The 23,677-nt window shown below is 36.4% G+C and overlaps 1 protein-coding gene across 12 annotated transcripts in view; it reads left to right on the top strand.

Annotated features, from left to right (window-relative positions):
* The window catches only part of strbp (spermatid perinuclear RNA binding protein), a 128,370-nt gene that overhangs the window by 82,326 nt on the left and 22,367 nt on the right, over nt 1-23,677 (top strand). For all 12 annotated transcript variants that reach the window (XM_067398213.1, XM_067398212.1, XM_067398221.1 and 9 more), the window contains 7 exons: nt 8,358-8,602; nt 8,732-8,921; nt 12,387-12,531; nt 18,524-18,615; nt 19,042-19,137; nt 19,727-19,838; nt 21,099-21,196. In XM_067398213.1, the coding sequence (XP_067254314.1) occupies nt 8,358-8,602; nt 8,732-8,921; nt 12,387-12,531; nt 18,524-18,615; nt 19,042-19,137; nt 19,727-19,838; nt 21,099-21,196 (978 nt within the window). The remainder of the gene's footprint in view (nt 1-8,357; nt 8,603-8,731; nt 8,922-12,386; nt 12,532-18,523; nt 18,616-19,041; nt 19,138-19,726; nt 19,839-21,098; nt 21,197-23,677) is intronic.

Raw genomic sequence — 23,677 nt, 5'->3', positions numbered from 1 at the left:
TGTGCTGTTTGAATTATTAAAGTCTGAGAGTTGGGGGGTAGGTTCATAAATAACCCAACGTAATGAGCGCCCTGCTAGCGTGAGCTCTAATGCTAACCCAGCTTTGCCGACGCAGCCGGGGTGACCTTGGATATGCACACGCAAGCGCGTACACGCATATACACTCAAACGCTTCCCACTTCTCTCACTCTAGCAGCTTTCTGTGTCTTCTGCATCTGTATCTGTATTGATTTATTGTGCATATAACGAGGTGACCTTCCTGGTTTCACTCGACTTCCTGTCAAACTGTGGCCAAAGTGGCAGAACCCACACACACGAAAAATGCACACATGCACTGGCTGTGTGTCAGCTTGACCTCAAAGAAATGGACTTTCATAAAAGGTACACAGGGCTCTATTATGAATATAATGGCAGTCTGAAAGTGAATGCACAATTCTGAGTATTGTGATTCTGGCTTATAGGAAGGTTCTGCATTTTTTGTAGTCCTGTCCAGAGCATTTCTGATGTGTTTTTGAATGTCATAGAAAATGATTTTGCTTGTCCCAAGAACAAAACAAAACAAGCAAACATTGTGCACTTAACACAATAAATGTAAAAAAAAACCCACACTTTTGAAAATATAGACACAAAAGTTAAACCTTACACCATGTGGTTTTTCAGTGCAAAATTATATAAAGTCTGTAAAAAAAAAAAGTGCAAGATTAAGAAAATAGCATTTTACCTTTTGCAAGCTGGAATTACTTTGGTGATGACCACTTTAAAGTCTAAATAATATTCATTTTAGGGAAGAATTTAAGTGCTTTAACAAAAACGCAAGCTTTACATCTCAGCATTTTAAGCCCTCTACCTTCATTGCACTGTATGTGGCTTTGTTACCATGTTTTTACCTTAAAATAATGAGGATTGAATAAATTATTTTCAGTGCTAATCAACATGTCACAAATAGACCATCTATATAAAGCATAAATTGAATGCTTGCTTTTCTGTCAAGTTGTGTGTGTGTGTGTGTGTATATATAATATAATATAATATAATATAATATAATATAATATAATATAATATAATATAATATAATATAATATAATATAATATAATATAATATAATTTTATTTTTAAGTGCTCTATGTTCTGGGGCCGCTTGATTTACACACTTTGGGCATCAGAGAGCTGCTCACGCACACTGTCACAGTCTGTTTGTGTCAATATCACCACACAAAAACACACACTCACTCATCAAGAAGACTTGCATCAGTCAACAGCTGTTTGTGGTTTGCACAAGTCTATGCCTATATGTCTAGAAGTAGCCGCAGAGCTTTGCAGATCATTGCCTGACTGGAAGACATTTTAATTAGGGGTGTGTAATTAATTTATTACTGAACACTGAATGTCATATACACACAAAGATGACACAACATGCTAGGACCCTTGTGCTGTTGTGTTTCATCTGAGGCATAAATACACATTACTTCATAAAAACTGTACTATAACAGTCAGTGTGCCTTTAAAATAATAATAATAATAATAATAATTAAACCATGCAAAATATCGATTTCCTTTCAATTTTAAGAGGCTTGTTCCTTTTATGTGTGTGTATTTGTCCATCTTACTCCTTTCGATTGAGATCTATTTGTCTGAATGTGTCCCCAGATTCAACAAATACATTGTAAATTGTGTAAATTTACAAAATGTGTAAAATGTGTACAGGATTCTTTTTTGAATTTTTGTCATAAATTGGAATACCTCCAAAAGAATCCTAGAATCTACTAAGAATCAAATAATATCTTCCTCTGTAAGACTCACATTTTTCTGTTTGTTTGTACAGTAGTATGCTTTTATGCTATTTCCCATTTAGCCTGATTAGTTTAAGAATTGTTGGGATTGGTTTCAAATTAGAATAAAAATTATATTTGCAATTCTGTACTTATAGACAATTAGACGACAGAATGGACATGAAAATGACTTTCACAATCTTTCTAATAGGAAATTTTTAAGCAATAGTTATGGCATAATAGAGATGTAATAGGCATGTAGACATGGTCAAAACAATCAGCTGAAGTTCAAATTGAGCATCAGAATGGGGAAGGTGATTTAAGTGACTTTGAACGTGGCATGGTTGTTGATGCCAGGAGGGCTGGTTTGAGTAATTCCGAAACTGCTGATATACTGGGATTTTCAGGCACAACCATCTCTAGGGTTTATAGAGAATGGTCCACTATGTAAAATATACATTGAGCGGCAAGTCTGTGGGCGAAAATGCCTTGTTGATGCCAGAGGTCAGGAGAATGGCCAGACTGGTTCGAGCTGATGGAAAGAGACAACAGTAACTCAAATATCCTTTCGTTACAACCAAGGTCTGCAGAAGAGCATCTCTGAATGCACAACACGTCGAACCTTGAAGCAGATGGGCTACAGAAGCAGCAGACACACCGGGTGCCACTCCTGTCAGCTAAGAACAGGAAATTGAGGCTATAATTTGCACGGCTCACCAAAACTGTACAATAGAGGATTGGAAAAATGTTGCCTGATGGCTCTCTACTTCTGCTGCAACATTCAGATTGTCAAAATTTCTTTTGCTGTTACAATTTATTAAAGGTGCAGTAAGAGATTTCTGAGAACCACAGCAAAACACACTTGTAGCCAATCAGCAGCAGGGGGCGTATCCACTCATGATGGGGGAGGGGAGAGAGTGAGGAAGAGGGAGATTTGAAGAAAGACTGTAGAAAGAGAGATGGCTGAGAGACATTACAAAAGAGAAAAGTTCAGAGGGATATCACTGGAAAAAGAACTGTTATGATCTGGAAAGAGCTTTAGGACCCGCGTTAACACTGGAGTCTGAGGCGATACCACCTCAGTTTTTTTTTTCTTACCAGTGTGAAAGAGACTCAAAATACTGTCAATTTTGCACATACAATTAAGAGTTATACACCATTTTAATCTGTGGAATATCATCTTTTATTTGTGTACACTAAATAAAAACAAAATGTTGTGCTTTTTGCAAAATAAAGAAAACTAGCATGATGCGTGATTTCTCCTCTCCCTCTGAACGAAGTCCAATCTGATAGTTCTCAGAAAAGGAAGTGTAACTTAGTGAATACTAATCACAAAAAAATTAGACTTATGTCTAAAGAAACATTGAAATGTCAGGTTTTAAATTGTGTAAGTCAAATTGAAAACAAAAATTATTTTTATGTAATCTGTATGAAAACAGAGCCATGTCAGACGCCCGTGATTCAGCTCATTATCCGCTAATGCGGCCACGCCCAAAGAGCGAGCGCTATTCAGACGCAAATTCTGAGGCAATACATGTATACATTGTCGCAAACATGTATTTATTATCTTCAAAAGTGTTTATCTGCATGTTATAGCTATGATTATAGCGATCTCTGAAAGCCTCTGTTAGTTCCTGGAATGTCACATGGTATGCCTGTTCTTCATTTGTGGACTAAAGGTGCAAAGAGCGCCATCCAGCTGCAAGTATGAATTGAAAACACAGTTTCCAGCACTCATAGTGATGACAATAATTATTGGGGGTGGAGCAGTGAAGGGAGGGATGTATTTGTTTGGGTTAATTTCAGATATCAACAGTGTTTCTCAGAAATCGCTTACTGCACCTTTTTTCATTGCAGCCCAATGTGTTTTGAGGTAGTTGAATGTACCCAACAGCATTGTAATATGTAACCATTACTCTGTGCACACCTTGTACATAAGTGTCTTTCTATCCTCATCCATCCTTCTCCTCTCTTTGGTATGATTAAGTTGCAGTGCTCTCTGCTCCTCCTTAGCTATTTTACACTCTTTTACACTTCTCAGTATGTTTTACGGCCCCTTGCAGGCGGCCATTAGGAGCGCCTCATAAACCCTGTGCACTGCCTGTTAAATACTGGCCTGATGCCACAGAGAGGCCGCTGTCACTGCCGGTAACGCACACGCATAGATATGCATCTTTATATCCGAGCCACCCACTGATGCAGATGCCGAAAGACACCCGCCCTGATCCATGCTCACTAAGGCTGCTTTAATGTTCTCAAACACGTGTAGTTTGTATAGCAGTGTCAAAGTGCTCACTCTGCATCACACTAATTGATCAACTCCACTAAAGGTTGCAGCCTTCAACCATCAGCGCTTCGCACTCGACAAACAAGCCTGGCTGTCTTGTAGCAGCCACCAGAGCAAAAATGTCATTCTGTGGGTTCCGATTGAAACAAATGAATCTTGTTTTTCTTTTCTTGCTAGTTAAACAACAGCTGCCGTGCAGAAGATGGATGCATCGTGTCATTTTTATGTCCATATTCCGTGAAAGGTCACACCCCCCCCCCGGGGACTGCGGCGGCACTGATATGAGCTTTGATACGCTATTGAGCAAGTCTGCTGTCGAATGTAGAAATGGTACAGGAAGAGAGATAGAATGAAAATGACAGGATTAGGGAATGGATTTTGTGTTGAATAGTGCTGATATCATGGAGATTCAGGAGTGTGAAAGATGATGAATGAATTGATGAAAGATTTGGCTGGCAGTGCACGCCTACCTTTTTATTTCCATCTTTTTATTCATTTATTTATTTATTTTTTTGTATTTTGCTGCATGCAGAGACTAGCTCTCAATGCATAAAAATCTGAAAAATCTTTATTTTTTATATTATCAATTAAACTTTTAAACTTTCTATTCATCAAAGAATCCTGAACAAAATGTATCACGGTTTCCACAAAAATATTAAGTAGCACATCTGTTTTTTTGGAGTAATGATGCTGAAAATTCAGCTTTGATCTCAGAAGTAAATTACATTTTAAAATATATTCAAAATATATATATATATAATTTATTTTTTTTTTTTACTGTATTTTTTATCAAATAAATGTAGCCTTGGTGAGCATGAGAGACTTCTTCCATTAAAACTTCTTTCCTCAAACATTAATTTTTTATTAGTTGACAAAAACACAATGCAACACAATGGCCAAAGATTCATGTGAACATCCCAATTTAAAAAAAAAAAAAAAGAGAAATAAGTAAAAAAAAAAAAAAAAAAAAAAGTCTTTATTGTACTTGTCTTTTAAATTGATTGGTAAAGGCAGTAAATATGTTACAAAAGCGCTGCTTTGGTAGCAGATAGAGATAGAGACTCCGCTTCTCAGAGAAAGAACTGTCATGCCGTCCACATGCAACAATCTTCTCAGAGTTGCTGCATCTCTAAAGATCTCATCCTCTTTAAAGTGCCATTGATTTCATTTCTGGTTCAAAATTTTATGCATCTTAACCATTTATGAAACTATCTTGTGTTTGCGTTATCTCTGTAATTGACATTTGCATGCACTCTAATTTGGAGCAAATCACGTCAAGAATGATTAATTGCAATTAAGTGATGTTGATGAATTGTAGGAGATGGCAGAAACAGCAGTTTAGTATCTGTTCTCTGGTGTTTGATTGAACCAGTGACAACAACAAAAATGTCCTTTTTGTATATATATATATCTTTGTATATATATATATATATATATATATCACCACTTTAAGTGCCACTTTTAGCCCCACCAGTTGAGAAACGCCACCCTGAATACTAATGCAGGAATTGAGGATTTGTTGGTTATTAGATCTAGTCGTGAAGTGGGTGACATTACATGAGAGACTGACTGAAGGTGAGAGACAGTGGTTGATGAAAGACTGAAGGATTGTGGGTAAGCGGGAGCAGGAGGGCTTCATGTCTGATTAGAAGAGGTTGTTGGGTGACTGTCACTGAGTTTAAATTGATTTCCACCCGTGAGGATGATGTAGAACACGCTGACACCTGCAGACACGGGTTAATACAGCACATCCGTGTCTGATGGTGTGTTCCCGGTTGGTCGGATGTGACATACGGCTTTGGGCACACATATGTGAACCCCTTTCTGTAAGCTCTGTTGATGTTACTTCTGTAGACATTTCTTTTGCCACGAAGGCAAGCAGAGGTGAGTTTGATTGATTAAAGTTTAATCTGCCGCTAAATGCTTCGCTCTAACCTCGCGCGTCTGTCTCACACACACACTTGACTTTAGGAGATAAATTGAAGAAGTCAGCCAAGGTGATCTTCAGAAGTTAAGATAGGAGTATGGGTATTTGTGTGTAATGCACCTTTATCAGTGTTACTGGTATTTAGTTGTTTCTTTAACTATGGGTGCTTTTGTTCTTAGTGAAATAACTAGTTTGTTTGATTTGTTTACTAAAATTGTCCAACAATATATATATATATACACAACCCTTCAAAAGTTTGGGGTCAGTAGAATTTCTTTTTCTTTTCTTTTTTTGTTTCTGAAAGAAGTCTCTTATGCTCACCAAGGCTGCTATTCTGATATATTCAAGGTGTCTATTTTAATATATATATATTTTTTATTTAATTGTGATGTCAAAACTGAATGTTTAGCATCATTAGTCCAGTCCACAGTGTCACGTGATCCTTCAGAAATCATTCTGATGTGCTGACTTGATGCTTGAGAAACATTTCTTAAGTTCAAAAGAACAGCATTTATTTGAAATATAAATCTTTTGTAACATTATAAATGTACAGTATTTACTGTATTTTTACTCCTTTTTAATCAATTTCGTGCATCCTTGCTTAATAAATGTATTAAATTCTTTAAAAATTATATTACTGATTTTTATTTTGTCTTCTAACAGTCCTTCTTTCCACCAAGCTATACGTTTCTGTGATGAAATTACTGTTTGATTGATAACACATTAAAATGATACTGTTCACAAGTGATATTTACATTTATTTTGTTGTATAAATGGACCCTTCGCTGAGCCCCGCCCTCCTTAGTTACTGTTGTTACGCCTGTCAAGCTTTCACGTCTGGCAAGTCATTTACAGTATGTAAGCACCGGTGTCAGACATTTTCAAGGAGATAATTAGTCATTTTTGGCAAACAGGTGAAATATCTGAGAGAGCAAGACAAAAGGGACTGCAGTATGCATTCGAGGGGATATATCCGCAACATAATATGCAACCGATTAGAAAATAATTTGATCAAAATTGAAGCTAATGCTCCCAGCAGCCGCCTCATAGGCTGACCATTCAAATGGGAAACACAGAATTTATTGAGGAAAAGCTTTGTTCATCCACAGCAGGTTAAGTGAAATTTGTGAAAATAACCTAATAATTATAAATCAAACAGCTTATCAATAAGTATTGTGGAATAAACACAAGACGTTAGCCTGACCACTTTGCAATGATAACATTCTCCCGCTTATATTTTTAGCACACCAGGCTAACGTAACTCCATCTTGCCTTTTATCATTTTATTTCACGTTCAAATATATGCATTATGAACAAAGAACCGTCATTATTTCCAAGGAAAAAAATTCCACCACCACGTCCAAACTTTTAGGATACCGGGTATCAGGTTAACACAATCCATAAAGCACAACGCTTCGGCACGTTCCCTCACTCGGTTACTTGACAGACGCCTAGTAACGGTTTGCTAAACCATGATTGGCCTGTGGCGGTTTTCGGGCATGGCTTAGCAAAGGGTCAATTAGGGCTGCATGATTTATCGTGATTAAACAGCACGCGATTTGGCAAAGGCTGGGATTATTTTAATGCGCAGCTTGTCAGAGCTGTACGGCTCAGTAGAAAATGCTTCTCCATCTGAAAGCCCTTGCACAGAAACTCCAAATATGCCATGCTGTAGCTGAATAAACAGAAGATTGAAATTCTTTGATTTGATTAAACATGACTAATAAACACACAACTGCCTTATTCTGTGCAAGAAGCCACATCATCTCACAAAAGGATGCTCATCTGTCGTTATGAAGTGAGTTTGGAGTAAAAACATGTTATTAAATATTGTCTTTTGCTGGACAAGATGTTAATAAATGCTTTGCATGTCTGGAAAGATGTTTGATGCATGTTGCTTTTTCAAATGTACATTATAAGCAACTTAAACTCGCAGTGCTTTCAGATGGATTAGCATTTGGAGCTATACTTCATTGAAAAGCTGCACATATAATCGCAGACTTTACAATTTCATAATCGTACTAAGAATCGCGTTTAAGTTCAATGTCATTTTTTCGTATCGTGCAGCCCTATATCATGTCAAACATGTTCATCACTGAGTCTGTTTTCTTCTTGTAAAATCTTCATTAGAGGCAAAATTGTGTCAGAAGTTATTCCACAGCTCTGGGATAATGTTAATAATGGTCTTTCATAATTTTAAGATTCAAAGTCAAGGTTTGGGACAAAGCCAAAAATAAGTAAATGGTTGTTAAACATAAAGTGTCCACAGCTGAAGAGATGCTTTATTGGTGTGTGCAGAGTCTACAACTAGTGTTATGTATTGTTTCTTACTATATTTTATTTTTCAAACTAATGACACTTTTCTGTCCGTCAGAGGTCTATTCGGTCTTTCGGGAACGATGACCGCCACGTCATGGCCAAGCACTCCACCATCTACCCTTCCTCTGAGGTCCTGGAGGCAGTGCAGAGTCTTGTTTCTACCGTGGAGTGTGCCCTGAAGCATGTGTCTGATTGGATGGACCAAAGTCAAGCCAGCCAATCAAATCAAACAAATTCATCCAGCACACAGGAGGAGGAGACCGAGGCCAGCGCAGATGAATCTCCAGAAGGCAGCACAAAGTGAGTGCTCCCATTGCATGCTGGGAATATGGACAGAAGCTGTTGGTTATTGATTTATTGGATATAAATATTGCATGTCATTAATTCTGATCCAGAGATGGTAGTCATGTTTTGTGTGGTCTGTCTCAGTGAGGGCAGCAGCTGTAGCAGTGGTCCCAGTGAAGGAGGGGTGTTATGTGGAGTGATGAGGATCGGTCTGGTGGCCAAAGGCCTCCTGATTAAAGATGACATGGACCTGGAGCTGGTGCTCATGTGCCGAGAGAAACCCACCAAGACACTGCTGTGCACCGTCTGTGACAACCTCCCGCTGCAGATCGAGGTAACAGCACACGCTTGCACTTCTCACACCTGCTGACAGAAAAGCCTCATGAGCTACCAAAATACACCCTGACCACACAATCTCCTTTACTCATAGAATTTTGATCTGCCATTGCTAAATATACACTCAAAAGTTATTGTTTGCGTTACATCCATTGAAAGACAGCAGTAGACTGCAGCTGTGTTTTCTCAGAAGAGCATGAGATGTTTGTCTGCAATGGACCACTTTTTCTCTGAATTTTTATTTTTGCAAAACGATTGTTGAAATAATGTTGCAATTTTTTCCTGAACATTTGCTACTGTAACAGCTTCTGAAATTATCATTATTTGCTATACATAAACACAAATGGCTGCAAAAAACACCTATTTTTATTCTTTTCGAAAATCTCAACAGTGTTTTTTTATTTATATATATATATATTTATTATATAAATATATAATTAAAATTTTAATTTGATTTCAACTTTATTTAAATTAACAAATTATATATATATATATATATATATATATATATATATATATATTTGTTAATTTAAATAAAGTTGAAATCAAATTAAAATTTTAGGTGGAAAACTTGAACACAAAATTTGAAATGTTTCATTTGCAAATAAATGAAATAAATAAATTTAATTTGAAGTAATAAAATTAATTAAGCTAAAACTGAAATAAAAATAAATTAATAAAAAATAATAAAAATGACACACAACAAAATTACTAAAACTTTTAGTAATTACTAAAATTAGAAATTAAAATTTAAAAATAATACTAAAATAAATAATAAAAAGCAAAATAATAAATATTACTAGAATAACAGATGAATTCTGTCAAAATGTGATTTCTGTAATTAAGACTGTAGCTCAAGAATGGCACAAGTCTCTATGGGACAAGACATCCCAGAGGTTTTAAAAGCAGAATGTGAATATGTTAAATGTGTATTTTTGTGTTTATGAATTATCACAAAACAAAATGTTATTCAAGTTGTAATAATTATACTGGTTCATGCAGCTGAGCTTTTAGTTTTACATTACCAATCTAACTCCTGTGGGAGGAATTTGCTCCATGTAAACAACAGATGTCACATGCCATTCTAGTTTCTTGCCCCTTTCATGTTGAAAAATATTGTTTACTTGTATTACTTGGTCATAAGTATTTTGATGAAACTTTTACAAGGTCAGTAAGTCAGTCTATCATGCTAGTCTCAGTTTAACATGTAAGATGTTTTGTGACTATCTGATCCTGCATGTTTGAATGTATTTTAGGGCGTCCACACTTCCGGTGTGTCCGGTTCTCTTGGTTCTTTTGGTCCGGAACAAAAAAGAAAATGATACATTTGGTCCTGGTTCAGTTAGCATTCACACTGTCATTTTTAAGATGGAACCCAAAAGAAAAAAGGATAATGTAGCTTCTATAAGAGAAAAAACAAGTATTCTTTAGCATTCTGTCCTCTTTAGGGTTGCAAGTTTAGATGTCTTTGATTTGTGTTGCGTTCATATGTCAATCAAACTGCACCAGAGTTTGTTTGGAAGTGGAACAAATGCTTGTTTGGTGCGCACCAGGGTTCGGATAGCAGCATACACACTTATCCAAATGAACTGCACTAATAGAGCAATCGCAACAGAGTTTGTTTTAATCGAACCAAACCTGCCAAGTGTGAACACACCATTATACTGCCAGGGTTGTAAACTCAGTAGAGCTGCAGTGTTTTGTGGGAAATGAAACAATGCAGATTTCAATACAGAAAAAAAGCTGCAGCATACAAAACAGACCTGCTCTATTTATATTCATCATGTGTAATTAATCTAAACCTACTAGCAACCAGTTTCCCTAATTAGACACTTAGGAAAGGCCAGGAGCGCGGGGTGATCAGCGGTGACCCAGTCTGAACCCCCCACCCACCCACACACGCAACATAGCCAGACAGAAATCCCATTAAAGCAGACTGTACTGCCAGCAGGTCAAGTCTCCGTATAATGGATCTGTTCAAAATGGCATGGCAGTGGACTACTTTCTCTTTCTCTACTTTCTTCCTCTTTGTCTCTATATCAGTCAGCGATAGACATGCACATTTCCTGTCTCAGCTGTCCATATACACACACACACGCGCGCGCGCACACACAAACAGACACACAAGGGTCACTGTGGTGGGAGACGTAATTGATCTCTGGTTGACATAAAAAGACCAGGCGGATTGGAAATGTGCGGCTGGAATTAATTGAATGGATTACAGACTGGTTCCCCACATCAAACCAGATTACAATAAACATTAAAGCCAACATCTGTGCTGTCTGTGTCCCACCTCATAATCTGGTTTGTAAATGCATTGTGATGGTGTGACCAGCTGTGGTCATGTGATAACAAAAAGCCTTAAACATTAGATTCTTGTCCCGTTTGTTTTGAAGTGTTCTGCACCTTAGAAAGCCTTGGTCAAAACTTTGCTGATAAAACTGTAGACATCTACTACGTGCCTACTATTACTACTACGGGCATCTGATAGTTTTTACTTTTTTAAAAAGTAAAAAGCCTTTTAGTTTAATTGTAAAAACGCTGCCCTGCAGATTGAGGTACACGTCTTTTTGCTCTGAAATCTTTAATGATTTTTATAAAGTAAACCTAGGAATAACTTTTATATTGTTAGTAATATTTCAAGATGAACATTTACTGGACTGAAGCAACTTTAACTTGACTATTCATAATCATATTTGTGAGTATCAAATGTGATACATCAGGCTTTGAGGAAGATTTATTTATACATCTTTCAGTCATCATTGTATTGCATTGCATTGTGTTTTGCCCCCAAAATAAAAACTGCAGAGCTTTGGTCATAAAACTATGCATTCAAATATCATCTTACTAAAACATATTGGGAGATATAGTGTAACAGCTGATATTTAGATACATTTTATGTAACTAATTTGTTATAGTCTACCTTTTTAAAAATCTTACTGATTTACATTACAAGCTATCAGAATTTCATCTTACTTTTTGGCCATATATCAGCAACTGCACCAATTTGCATATTTTTGCTCAGTTTGTGCCTCTGGGGAAAAAAAAAAAAAAAAAGTTTCACAGTTTTAATGTGGGCAGTTTTTGCAGCTTGGTGTCAGTAAGCGGTGTATGTTCCGGGACTTTTAAAGTTTGTAAACTTTGTAAAGTTACTTTATCTACACTGGGACTTTTTTTTACTACGTGATTATTGTGGCCAAAAGAATAGAATTTTAGAAGTTACTATATTCAATCATATGTCTTGTTTTAACATAAAATCAATGTTTAATTTTTAAATATCATTGTTATCATTACCAGTATATAGTGACACCCCTTGTCTATATAACACATCAGATTTCTAATAAAAGAGCAAGAAATATAATTTTTCCATGATATGATCCGTTTAAAACTCGACACTACTATAAAGCCATAGAGCTATTCATTTTGGTTATGTTTTTTAAAATTTTAACTCTGACCCCTACAGAAATTGACAGAGGAGAAGTATGAGGTACAGAGCTGTATTCCAGAAGCCGCCATCTTGATCTGTACCACGACAGAGCCCAAACTCACGCTGAAGGTGACGCTCACCTCCCCGCAGATGAAAGATGACTGCGAGACAGAGGAGCAAGGTTTGTGCCTGCACGTGACCAGCTTTTTCTTTCTTCATTTCTAAACAGGAGGTGAGGGAAGGGAGGGAGGGAGGGATGGATGAATGTTTGTGTGTGCGTTTTTAGTGATTGTCCATTAGAAGAACGAGCTTTAATCTCTTCCTTACTCTGCATCCAGAACTCTCTCAGGGCTGTGCACATAAACACACACACACACACCACTGGACTCATCTTATAGTCAAAACACACACACACACACACACACACATAGAGCTGATTCAGCAGCAGGTTGAGTGGTCTGCGTGCTGTCAGACTCTTGACCCGCGGGACCCCTCACGGGAGGTGCTGACATACAGCAGGAGGAGAATAAGAGAGAGGACACAGAGACATACAGATCTCCTTTTAAGACCACATTAAATGCTTCTGTAATGGGACATTATGAAGTGAAACCAAATATTCAGTCAAGAAGAATGTAGGGTGCGACTATTTATCCATTACATCATCCATATTACATACTCAACCTGGACAGTAAGAGCAGCTCAGTGCATTTTGGGTACAATTCTGGTAGGGGCGTGTTGTTTTCCTGTCTTTCATATGTCAATTAAAGGAATAGTTCACTGATGAATTAAAATTATTTACTCACCTTCATGTCATTTCAAACCTGTATGACTTTCTTACTTTAGCAAAACACAAAAGAATAACTGTTCAAGTCCATATAATGAAAGTCAATGGGGTCCAAAACAACACTGGACACCACTGATTTTCATTGTATGGACAAAATAGTTTTTGTGTCCACAGAAGAAAGTAAGTCATATAGGTTTGGAACAACATGAAGGTGAGTTTTTTATTTTTTAAAGTGAACTATCCCTTTAACTCACTTCCCTCCTGTCTTAAAGTCACACTTTTTATCTCTCTTTAAGTCTTGACATTCATATGAATGTGTTATGTCAAGTCTGATTGGGCTTATGGTCAGTAATTACTGATGCAGAGGCACTTGAGCTCAGAACGCATGAGTTAAGTCAAGATGGAAGTCTGTTATTGAAGTTTTTGGTGCCGTGACCCGTGACTGACCGCTTTGACAGCCGAAGCTTTTGTATCTTTAGAGGATGGCGTTTTGGCTATAACAATTAGAGCTGCAGTGATGCGAAACGTGCTGTTTCTTTCTCTCGCTCTCTCCCTCATACACAGGCTCCTTGCCTCTTTCACACACACACATACACACTCTCATACACATTATGTCGCTCTATGCAAAAATGCAAATGCTTTGCCAATGAAAAGGTTGCAGCCCTGTTGTACATGCTTGAGTGCTCTTCTGCTACTGTGGCAGTAGCAAACCTCCATACTCAAGAGGGTGATAGTTACCTAGATGTGTTATTGTTGGAGCCCTCATGGAATTCTATAAGAAGTACCATGGAATTCTGCTGAAGTTAACTGTGATAATTTGATATAATGAAGTACAAATTTTGACCTAAAAAAGGACCGGCCACATTTACCCCTGTTTGCTTGAATTTTCACAAGCGAAATCCAGGCATTTCGATAGGAATCCACGCAATCTGGAGTTTTGCATGAGAGCGAAAGATTTTTCCCATGCAGATTTTGCAAAGTCAACTTAACTTGCTTGGTTTGAAAGTGACTTCTGCGTGAACTGTGATTCATATATCGCTACATTACTGATGATAGAAAACTGACCTCTTGTGGCCACACCTTTTGTTATTCCATTAGCTAGCTATAGATATGTTGACAGTTTGATCAACTTAAATCAATTTACAGCAAGAATTGTTGCTTCAGATTGTTAAAAAAAATGCAAAAAGGCATTTGTGTTGCATTAGGGGAAGTATGCCTTAATCTCGCTCTCTCTGACACATACGCACTCATTTTCTCATTGGTTTGCTCACACCACCATCCTCTTTGATGTAGATTGTTAGAAGCAGGGGGAGGAAAATGAAAGAATGTATCCGGATTGAGGAATCAATACCTGTGCCAGCACACACCTCATCCATCTAACAGATGTGTCAGATGTGGACACTGCCCCTGGAGTGTGGGATGACAGATGACAGGAGGGAGGGAGAGATGGAGCGATGGGTTGTAGATCACCACAGGAGCACCTCGTATTTTCCCGACCTGGTCAAGGGCCCTGTCCCGTTGAGAAACTGCTCAATCTCAGGACTGGCCCGAATGAGCAGTACTCATCAGCTCACACACAGACATACACACGCACATACACACACACACAGACATAACAATATGATATTACAACATGGCTGGGTTATTTTTCACCCTTTCAAAAGCAATAAGAAACTATATTTTTCAAAACAACCATGAAGCCTGTTTTTAGGACCATCAAGATATTTTACATTGTGATAGTTTTTTACCTGTACTAAGCATAACAGTATGTTTGCAGAGATGTAAGAAGTACATCAGTTAAAATAGTTGTTTCTCTGAAAAGCAATGCTACAGCCAGTTATTCTACTTTGAAATGTGCATTCTGTGTCGGAATATATTATTTCTGTATTGGTTTATCCTGCCCACTGCCAATTTACCCAATAGTATTTTGACCCCCAAGGTTGCCAGTTGGCAGAAAACAAAGGGATGGAAGCCAGAGAATGAACTGTGTCAGAAATGGCAAATTTTATGCGACCAAAAAGCTTCGCCAATAAAACATTGCAAATATATACATTAAGTAAGCGTAAGAGTCATTGCTTATGTAGTGTGCCCTCAATCTAGCAACCCACGTGAACATCGAGTCTGAGGAGAGGATATTTGAGGATATTTTGAATTTGGACTGCAGGACCCAGTTCAATTGCTAGCTGTCAATATTACATAGTGCCCCTTTAAGCACAACCCTAAGTTCTCATTATTGTAATGCATACAAATCATATTCTCATTACTTTAAACAACCAAAAATAGTCACACTTTGTTAGGTGTTTTTAAAGGGATAGTTTAGCCAAAAATGAAAATTATTCCATGATTTACTATCTTCTTTCAGATTAATAAAATCGGAGATATATTTAAAAATATCCTTAGTCCTCCAAGGTTTATAATGGTTGTGAATGGCTGCCCAGATTTTGAAGACTAAAAAAATGAATCCATCTATTAAAAAAAAAATGAATCCATTTGACTCCAATCGTTAATTACTCACTCTCATGTCGTTCCACACCCGTAAGACCTTAGTTCATCTTCGGAACACAAATTAAGATATTTTGATTAAATCAGAGAGGTTATAAAGTTGGAATAAAGTTTTTTTTTTTTTTTTTTTTTTTTTTTGAACACAAAAAGTATTCTTGTCGCTTTATAATATTACGGTTGAAACATTGTAGTCACGTTGACTATTTTAATTATGTTTTTACTACTTTTCTGGAATTTGAATGTGATAATTTCATTGCTTTCAATGGAGGATAAAAAACCTCTCAGATTTCATCAAAATATATTTTTATTGTGTTCCGAAGATAAACGAAGGTCTTACGGGTGTGGAACGGCATAAAGGTGAGTAATTAATGGCAGAAATTTCATTTTGGGGTGAACTAACCCTTTAATTTGTTGATTTTAAATACAGAATCATTGTATTAAAGTTAATACATCACCCTTGAGGTCATGACAATGTCCCAATTTAAAAAAAAAAAAAATAAAAAAAATAAAAAATGTAATTGACTTTTCATTATTTTATTCTTATTTCATTTCATTTGAATTTGGGGTGAAATTCAGTGTCTATTGTCTATATTGTAAATCTGGGATTCATTTACTTTTTCAGTTCAGTTTTTTGTTTTGCTGATAATACAACTTGTATAAACTATCTATTAAACTACCAAAACATATAAAATAGAGGCAATTGGACTTTTGGACCCCACTGTATGGCCCGGGCATGTTTCTCCAATCTCCACCTATGTTTGTGTGTGATTAGATTAATAATGCACTGAAGCGTTTGTCTCATTTTGAATGTGTGGAAGTTTTTGGGGTGATAAATGATGGATTGATGTTGATTTTTGAGGTGTGTGTGTGTGTCATTGATTAGAGGATGGGCTAAACCTTTCCATCACTTCGACAGATCTTTCTCTTTAACCATCCTCAGCTGGGCTTCTCTGATTAAAATCCAGAGAGGAATTATGAAAGAGTAATGTTTCAGTTATCATCATATAATCTCTAAATAACCCCCGTACACCTGCACGCCTTTTCCTGGATTTACACTGCGGCCGCATTGTCTTTCTTTTATCTGTTTGTTTATCTGCAGAGGAACACAATGTGATGGTCTCACTGGTACGTAGATGCTCACCTGAGCCAATGAAAGAAAAAAATTAGCAAACATTATTGAAGAATGAACCTTATGAATTGTTTGGGTGGGAGAGATGAAGAAAAAATATTCTGACAACTGTATGTGTGTGTTGTGTGCGAGCGATCTCTTCTCTTGTTGTGACTGGTCTATAACAATACCCACTGCATGTCTTCATTACTCCAGTGTCAATCCAAGCACAAACTGGCACTGATTCGCTAACGGTGTTAGCGTGTGCTGATGATTTTGACATTAACTCCTAACCAGGCATGACGCAGGAAATTTGAAATATATTTTTCAGTCTGAACTGAAATGCTGTGTGAAGAGATGCAGCCAGTCAGAAAGTATTTGATTTTTTTTTTATATAGAGTATAATCAGATTTCTTCAGCCGCTAAAGACTTTTAGAAACTAAACTGTCTTAAAACATGTTCTCAATAGTTTTTGTCTTTTAACAATGTCTAACACAGGATATGCTGTACACTACTGTTCATAAGTTTGGGGTCAGTAAGTGTTGCTTTTTTAAATAAAGAAATGAATACTTTTATTTAACAAAGGTACATTGATCAAAAGTGAAATTAAAGACGTTGCAAAAGATTACCATTTCAAACAAATGCTGTTCTTTGAGCTTTCTATTTGTCACATAATCCTGAAAAAGGTACCACTGACATTGCAACACTGAAGACTGATGAAATTTCAGCTTTGCATCACAGGAATAAATTACTTATAAAATAAATTTTAAAATATATTCAAATAGAAAAAAGTTCTTTTAAACTGTAATATTTCACACTTTTTTCTTTTCTTTTTTTTTTTTTTTTTTTTTTTGTATTTTTAATCAAATTAATGCAACCTTGGTGAGCAGAAGAGATTTCTTACAAAAACTTTTTAAAAAACCTTTCCAACCCCAATTTTTTGAATGGTAGCGTAGATGTCATGGGAGAATGTCACATTTTTCAACAAATGTAATTTACACCACATCTCAAATTATTCATTTCCCAACACACAATTCTTCAAAAACAAAGTAATTTTTCAATTCATTCCTCTTGCTAATTTCTTATTTAGCATTTTATGTATCTTAAATCATAAAGGCATAAAGATAATATCTGCACACTTTTTGCATAATTTAAAATATGAAAAACAATACAACTTGACTGGAAATGACACACTGTAACATATTAATAAAAATTAATTTCCAGGAGTTTTATTGTGACCTTTATATAACAAAAAGGTGAAATCTCTTGGTTTTCATTAAAAAAAAAAAAAAAAAAAACATTTTGGCATAAAAGATCAATCAGAGTGTTCTGTTGGCAGAGCTACTCAGCATAACACACACAAATACAATAAAGTAAATGAAAATATATATTTTTGCTTGTCACTTTTTGCAGCTCATTAGCACAAAACATTCACACACATTAAAATTAAAATTGTATTACAGCATGCCTGGTTAGGATAGTGTGCAACGCCAAATTGAGCAGCCTCGTTTGGCCTGTTTTTAGGCTGGGTTTAGCATTTCATAACACTTGGCACATGCTAACACCTTTTGCGAATCCTTCCTCCAGTTTCCAGCCAGCCAAGGAGATGCACTGAGGTTTCATCTCTTTTGGATGCACTGGACCACCTAAGCCGATTGGCTTCCTCCTTTCTCCCTTCTGCTGTGCCTTAACAGCCCCCTCCCTCATCACGTGTGTGTGTGAGCGTGCGTGTCTACGAGTGTGTGATTTGATTTCCTGTCCCGTTCTTCTCACCGATAGAGAGCGTTGAGTCGAGCGAGCCGGCGGACCTGTTGGATAGACAGAGGTGCCTGGTGGCGTTGGCCTCTCTGCGACATGCCAAATGGTTCCAGGTTGGCGCTCACTTCTTCTCATTGTTATTGTAGCCTTATGACCCAAAACTACATGCCATTTTCCTCGATTTCCTCCAGCTCTACAAATGCTCAACACCTCATCACGAACATTTACGTATCGTAAGGCTACAAAAGCAATTGTTACACTTTTTGTTTTTCTTTTGCCTGTTTTTGTTTGTCCATAACCTGCTTGTCATCATAAAGGATTTGTCTAGTGCTTTCCTGCACCATATCTTCCCTTCTCCCACCCCACCGACATAAGCCCCACCCCCTCCTCCATCATCCGCACAACACAGACCAGAACCAAACCACAACACACACCTCCACACTCACACACACATAGTCAAGATCAAAAGATTTAGGGGTTAAAGGTTGAGTTTGATTGTTGCTCTCAGTTCATTGGCCGATTCCCTCTGGTTTCCTCAGGCTAGAGTTAACGGCCTAAAGTCATGCGTGATCGTCTTACGAATACTGAGAGACATGTGCAATAGAGTCCCAGCGTGGGAACCTCTGAAAGGATGGGTGAGTAATCAGATTGAATTTATCACAGCAAATACTATAGTGATGATACAGTAAAACTTTAGGGGTTTAATCTGTCGAAGAGGATTCAGTGTACAGAATTTGGTAAGTAAGGATTGATTGATTGACAGACCATTGAATTATTGAAAAGCATGCATGCAGCAGAGCTTACACTTCAGACAATATGGATTGGGGTTTGAAATTGTAATAATATAATCACCGTTATTACTTAATAACTGTAAAATTGTGATTATATTTTTACAATTTAAAATGTTTAAACTGTTTCCTATTTGAATATATTTTAAATTTAATTTTTATATATTTAAATATATTTTTCATGTAAATTTTTCCAGTGATGGTAAAGCTATATTGTGTATTTTAGCATGTCTAAACACTTCATTAGCCAATCAGCATCCAGGACTGGATCTATCCACTTTCTTATTATAAATAACTTGTACAGTGAGTGATTAAACTGACTGGTTTTACAATAAACACAGACTTAATCTCTCATCCCAGTGGACCACCTTTTGATGAATCGATTGTTCTTTATGTAATAAATCAGTCTTTGAATGATTTGCTCTTTTGTCCTCAGCCTTTGGAGTTAATATGCGAAAAGGCCATCGCCACATGTAACAGACCTCTGGGAGCTGGAGAGGCTCTGCGCCGGGTCATGGAGTGTCTCGCCTCTGGCATACTGCTTCCAGGTATGAACACTTCCAGAAAGAAGCCATAAAAATGAGTAACAAAAAACTAATTATCAGTAAACTAAACAAAACAGAACCAAACAAAAAAACAGGTGGAGGGTCCCAGATGCTTCATAAAATTTAATTTTTATGAGTAAAAAACGGGGACTTTTATAGTTTTGTAATGCTTAAAGTTTTATTTTTTGGCATGACTAAATCTATATATGCAAGACATTTATATATACTATTATAAACATCTAACGTACAGTTCATTATATTTCAGAATATGCAGTCAAACCAAAAATTTATTCAGATACCTTGAACATTTCATTCAATATTACAGTTTATTCATTATAGTTTAAAATAATGGTAATAAAATATGACAAGAACTCAGAGTTAAACTGTGTCAGAAAAAAAAAGTCCGATAACACTTAAGCAAAACATGGTCAGGTCAAAGTGTCTTAATAATTTTTGGTTCCGAATGTTTTTGGGTGTAATATTTACTTTTTGCTATCCTAACTTGCATAAATGAACTATAGTATCCTGCATATATATAAAAATATATTAAAAAATATAAAAAATGTCTGAATAATTTTTGGTTTGATTGTATACTATAGTTTGTTTTGGGTCAGGAAGAATTTTTTTAAAGAAGTCTCTTAAATTAGGCTTCATTTATTTGATCAAAAATACAGTCATTAATAACATTAATAATGTGAAATATTATTAGAAAACCAAAATTGGTTTCATAATCGACTATAAATAAGCCTGAATATGCAAGATAAGTGTGAGTATGTCCTGTACAGTGTGATGACAGCAGCGGTGTCACTATCAGATCTGGGTTTCATTTGCAAAGCTCTAGTTCCTGTCTGTGGCCCAGAGGAATAATGGAGCCTCATTTATCTACTCTTGACATAACTAGTCCACCCCCCTCTACTCTTATACTCTTTTCTCAGTAATTCATTAATAATGAGATGCAAGCATTAATATTTGATTGGCTTGCATAGGAAATAAGCCCATCCCACAGTGATATATATACTTATTTGAACATAAAAAATATATATTTGTATTGTACTGTACCTTTAGGGCATGATTTAAACGATAAAGGTTTAATTAACTCCTTACCTGCAGTGATGTGGAGTGAGTAACTAAATAATGAAACACTACAGTTTCCAGGAGCTTCCACAACGCTTGACTGTGTCAATGTCAGTTATATAAACAGATCATATATTTAGTTGAATGTATTTCCTGTATGAATAACGATCCTCTTCCGTTCCCTCTCAGGTGGACCAGGCCTGCATGATCCCTGTGAGAAGGAGCCAACGAACACACTGTCGGCCATGACAGATGAAGAGGCGGAGGCCGTCACGTACAATGCACAGGTGTGTGAGATGCAGGTGTCAGTGGATGACAGAGAGGTGTATGTGGAAGCACTGCTGCTCTCAGAGGCGCTTATCTGTGCTGTCTAGATTACTGCCATCTCTCTCTCTCTCTCTCTCTCTCTCTCTCTCTCTCACACACACACACACACCAGTCTTATCAGTGATTCAGGCTTATATGTACACGATATTACTGTTGGCAGTGAGTCATGTGTCTGTCTATCTCTCTCTCTTTGTCTGTCTCTCTGTCTGGTCTGATATTCCTGTTGGCAGGGAGTTCTTTGTTTGTTTGTTTGTTTGTTTTCTTTCTTTCTTTCTTTCTTTCTTTCTTTCTTTCTTTCTTTCTTTCTTTCTTTCTTTCTTTCTTTCTTTCTTTCTTTCTTTCTTTCTTTCTTTCTTTCTTTCTTTCTTTCTTTCTTTCTTTCTTTCTTTCTTTCTTTCTTTATTTCTTTTCTTTCTTTCTTCAAAGAGGTTAAAATTGCTACATGTATCTATATATTAGAATAAAAATCTATTGCCTAATTATTAAATATATTTTTTTTTAAAATTAATCATTTTCATTTATTGTAATATATATAATGGCCATTATCTATATCACAACATTTATTTCCATCAAGAGTCAAGGACTCTGTAAAGTCTATTCCAGCACATCCCAAAGACTTTCAGTGAATTTAAGATGGATAGAGGTGGACTCAGAGGTGCCAATTCATGTGCGAAAATGATTCTTCATGCTCTCTTTCAAACATTCTTTCACAATTTCAGCCTGATTAATCTTGACATTGTCAACCTGGAATATGGCAATGTGTCTTCCTACATGTTTGTTGAAGAAATGAAAAGCTACACACTCCATCAGTTAGGGTTAGAGGAACTGTTGCCAAAAATATAACATGCTAGAAACATAATAATCACTGCAATAATAATCCAATCATACACTCTTAAGCATTTGCCTATTTAAATCCAAACTGCAACTTTTTTTTTTTTTTTTTTGGACAGGCAGTTTATACACAAATTAATCAAGGAATTGGGTTTTGATTTGCTTCATTGAAAGTTTAAATTGATTTACAGAAATGAATCTAATCTACCAGCTCTAACAGCATTATTGCAGCTGAAGTTTATCTCAGAGATAGTGTTGAACCTGTCATAACACTGTCGTAGCAGTCAAAAGACAAGGAGGGATCATGGAACTATTCTAACAAAATGCTCTTCAGAATTAAAATAATTTGATTCTATAATATCAGCAAATATATTGTGAATATTCTATGTATCACCCAGGCCTAATACACACACACACACACACACACACACACACACATCCTGATAGAGCACCTTGATAATTGGCTCTCTAATGAGCGTGGGAAAATGATACAAAGTCGGCCTGTAAATTTTACTCCTGCCCCTGGGGACTGTGTGTGTATGTGTGTGAGCTGCATCTGAGTAGATTTCTGTTGCGCTTTTCCTTTGAACGCTCATGCAGTCAAGATCAGAATCACAATGTGTCTAATTGCTTTGCAGCATATCGAAGAGGTTCAGTAGAAACACACACACACACACCCCTCCTGACTCTACTCACACCACTGAAAAAACGTTTTATTGCTTAACATTTTCATAAAATTGTATTATTTCCTTGTTAAAAAAAGAAAAAAGCAATAATTTTGAAGCTTTTGGGTTAAAAATAATTCATTACATATATTTGTTTTATTCATCTTCTGCTTTTGATAATGTGATGCTTTAGGTTTTATGGGAATATTGCTGGTGTAAATGAGGATTTGTTTTTACTGCAGTTAGCCATAGTCATAAATGAGATGCATTGCGGTAATATGCCATAGAAATGCCCACCTGCAGAGATACTGCATTCAAGAGAGAGTTACTGTCGCCACACATGAGACTGAAAGATGGTGCTTATAGCTATAATCTACTCATTGATGAGGAGTTCACGAGTTCAAGATGAGCTGCATGTTTAATCACTGAATTTAAAGGTGGGAAAATGTAAATTTTGCTTCATTAAAATGCCATTACTGCTTATTAACCTAAAATGTCACTTAAAACTTAACATTAGGAACAACCTGTACTTTATTGTGAAACTCTCTACATAAATAAAATGAATGTTAACATGTCTACTCTGGACGTGACTGGTATCACGTCGCCTTGAGGTGGTGTATATGGGAATGTCGAAATCGGACTCTGAATGTTTACTACTACATACTAATAAGCTTTAATCTTAATGCTAAGCTTGGGGAAGTGGGTGAATAACTATGTATTCAACTAAATTGTCAGCAGAAATCCTTTGGAATAGCAGTTTATTTACCTTAGTGTTCAAAAGCTTGGGGTCAGTAAGATTTTATTGATGGATTGATTGATTGATTAATTGATTGTTGAAAGAAATTAAGCAAGGACACTTTATATTGATTTCAAATAAATGCTGTTCTTTTGAATTTTCAATTCATCAAACAATCTTGAAAAAAGTTATCATTCTTTCCTAAAATG

Source organism: Chanodichthys erythropterus, chromosome 10 (assembly GCF_024489055.1).
Source record: "Chanodichthys erythropterus isolate Z2021 chromosome 10, ASM2448905v1, whole genome shotgun sequence".
Classification (NCBI taxonomy): domain Eukaryota; kingdom Metazoa; phylum Chordata; class Actinopteri; order Cypriniformes; family Xenocyprididae; genus Chanodichthys; species Chanodichthys erythropterus.
This window is presented reverse-complemented; position numbering and strand designations above follow the sequence as displayed.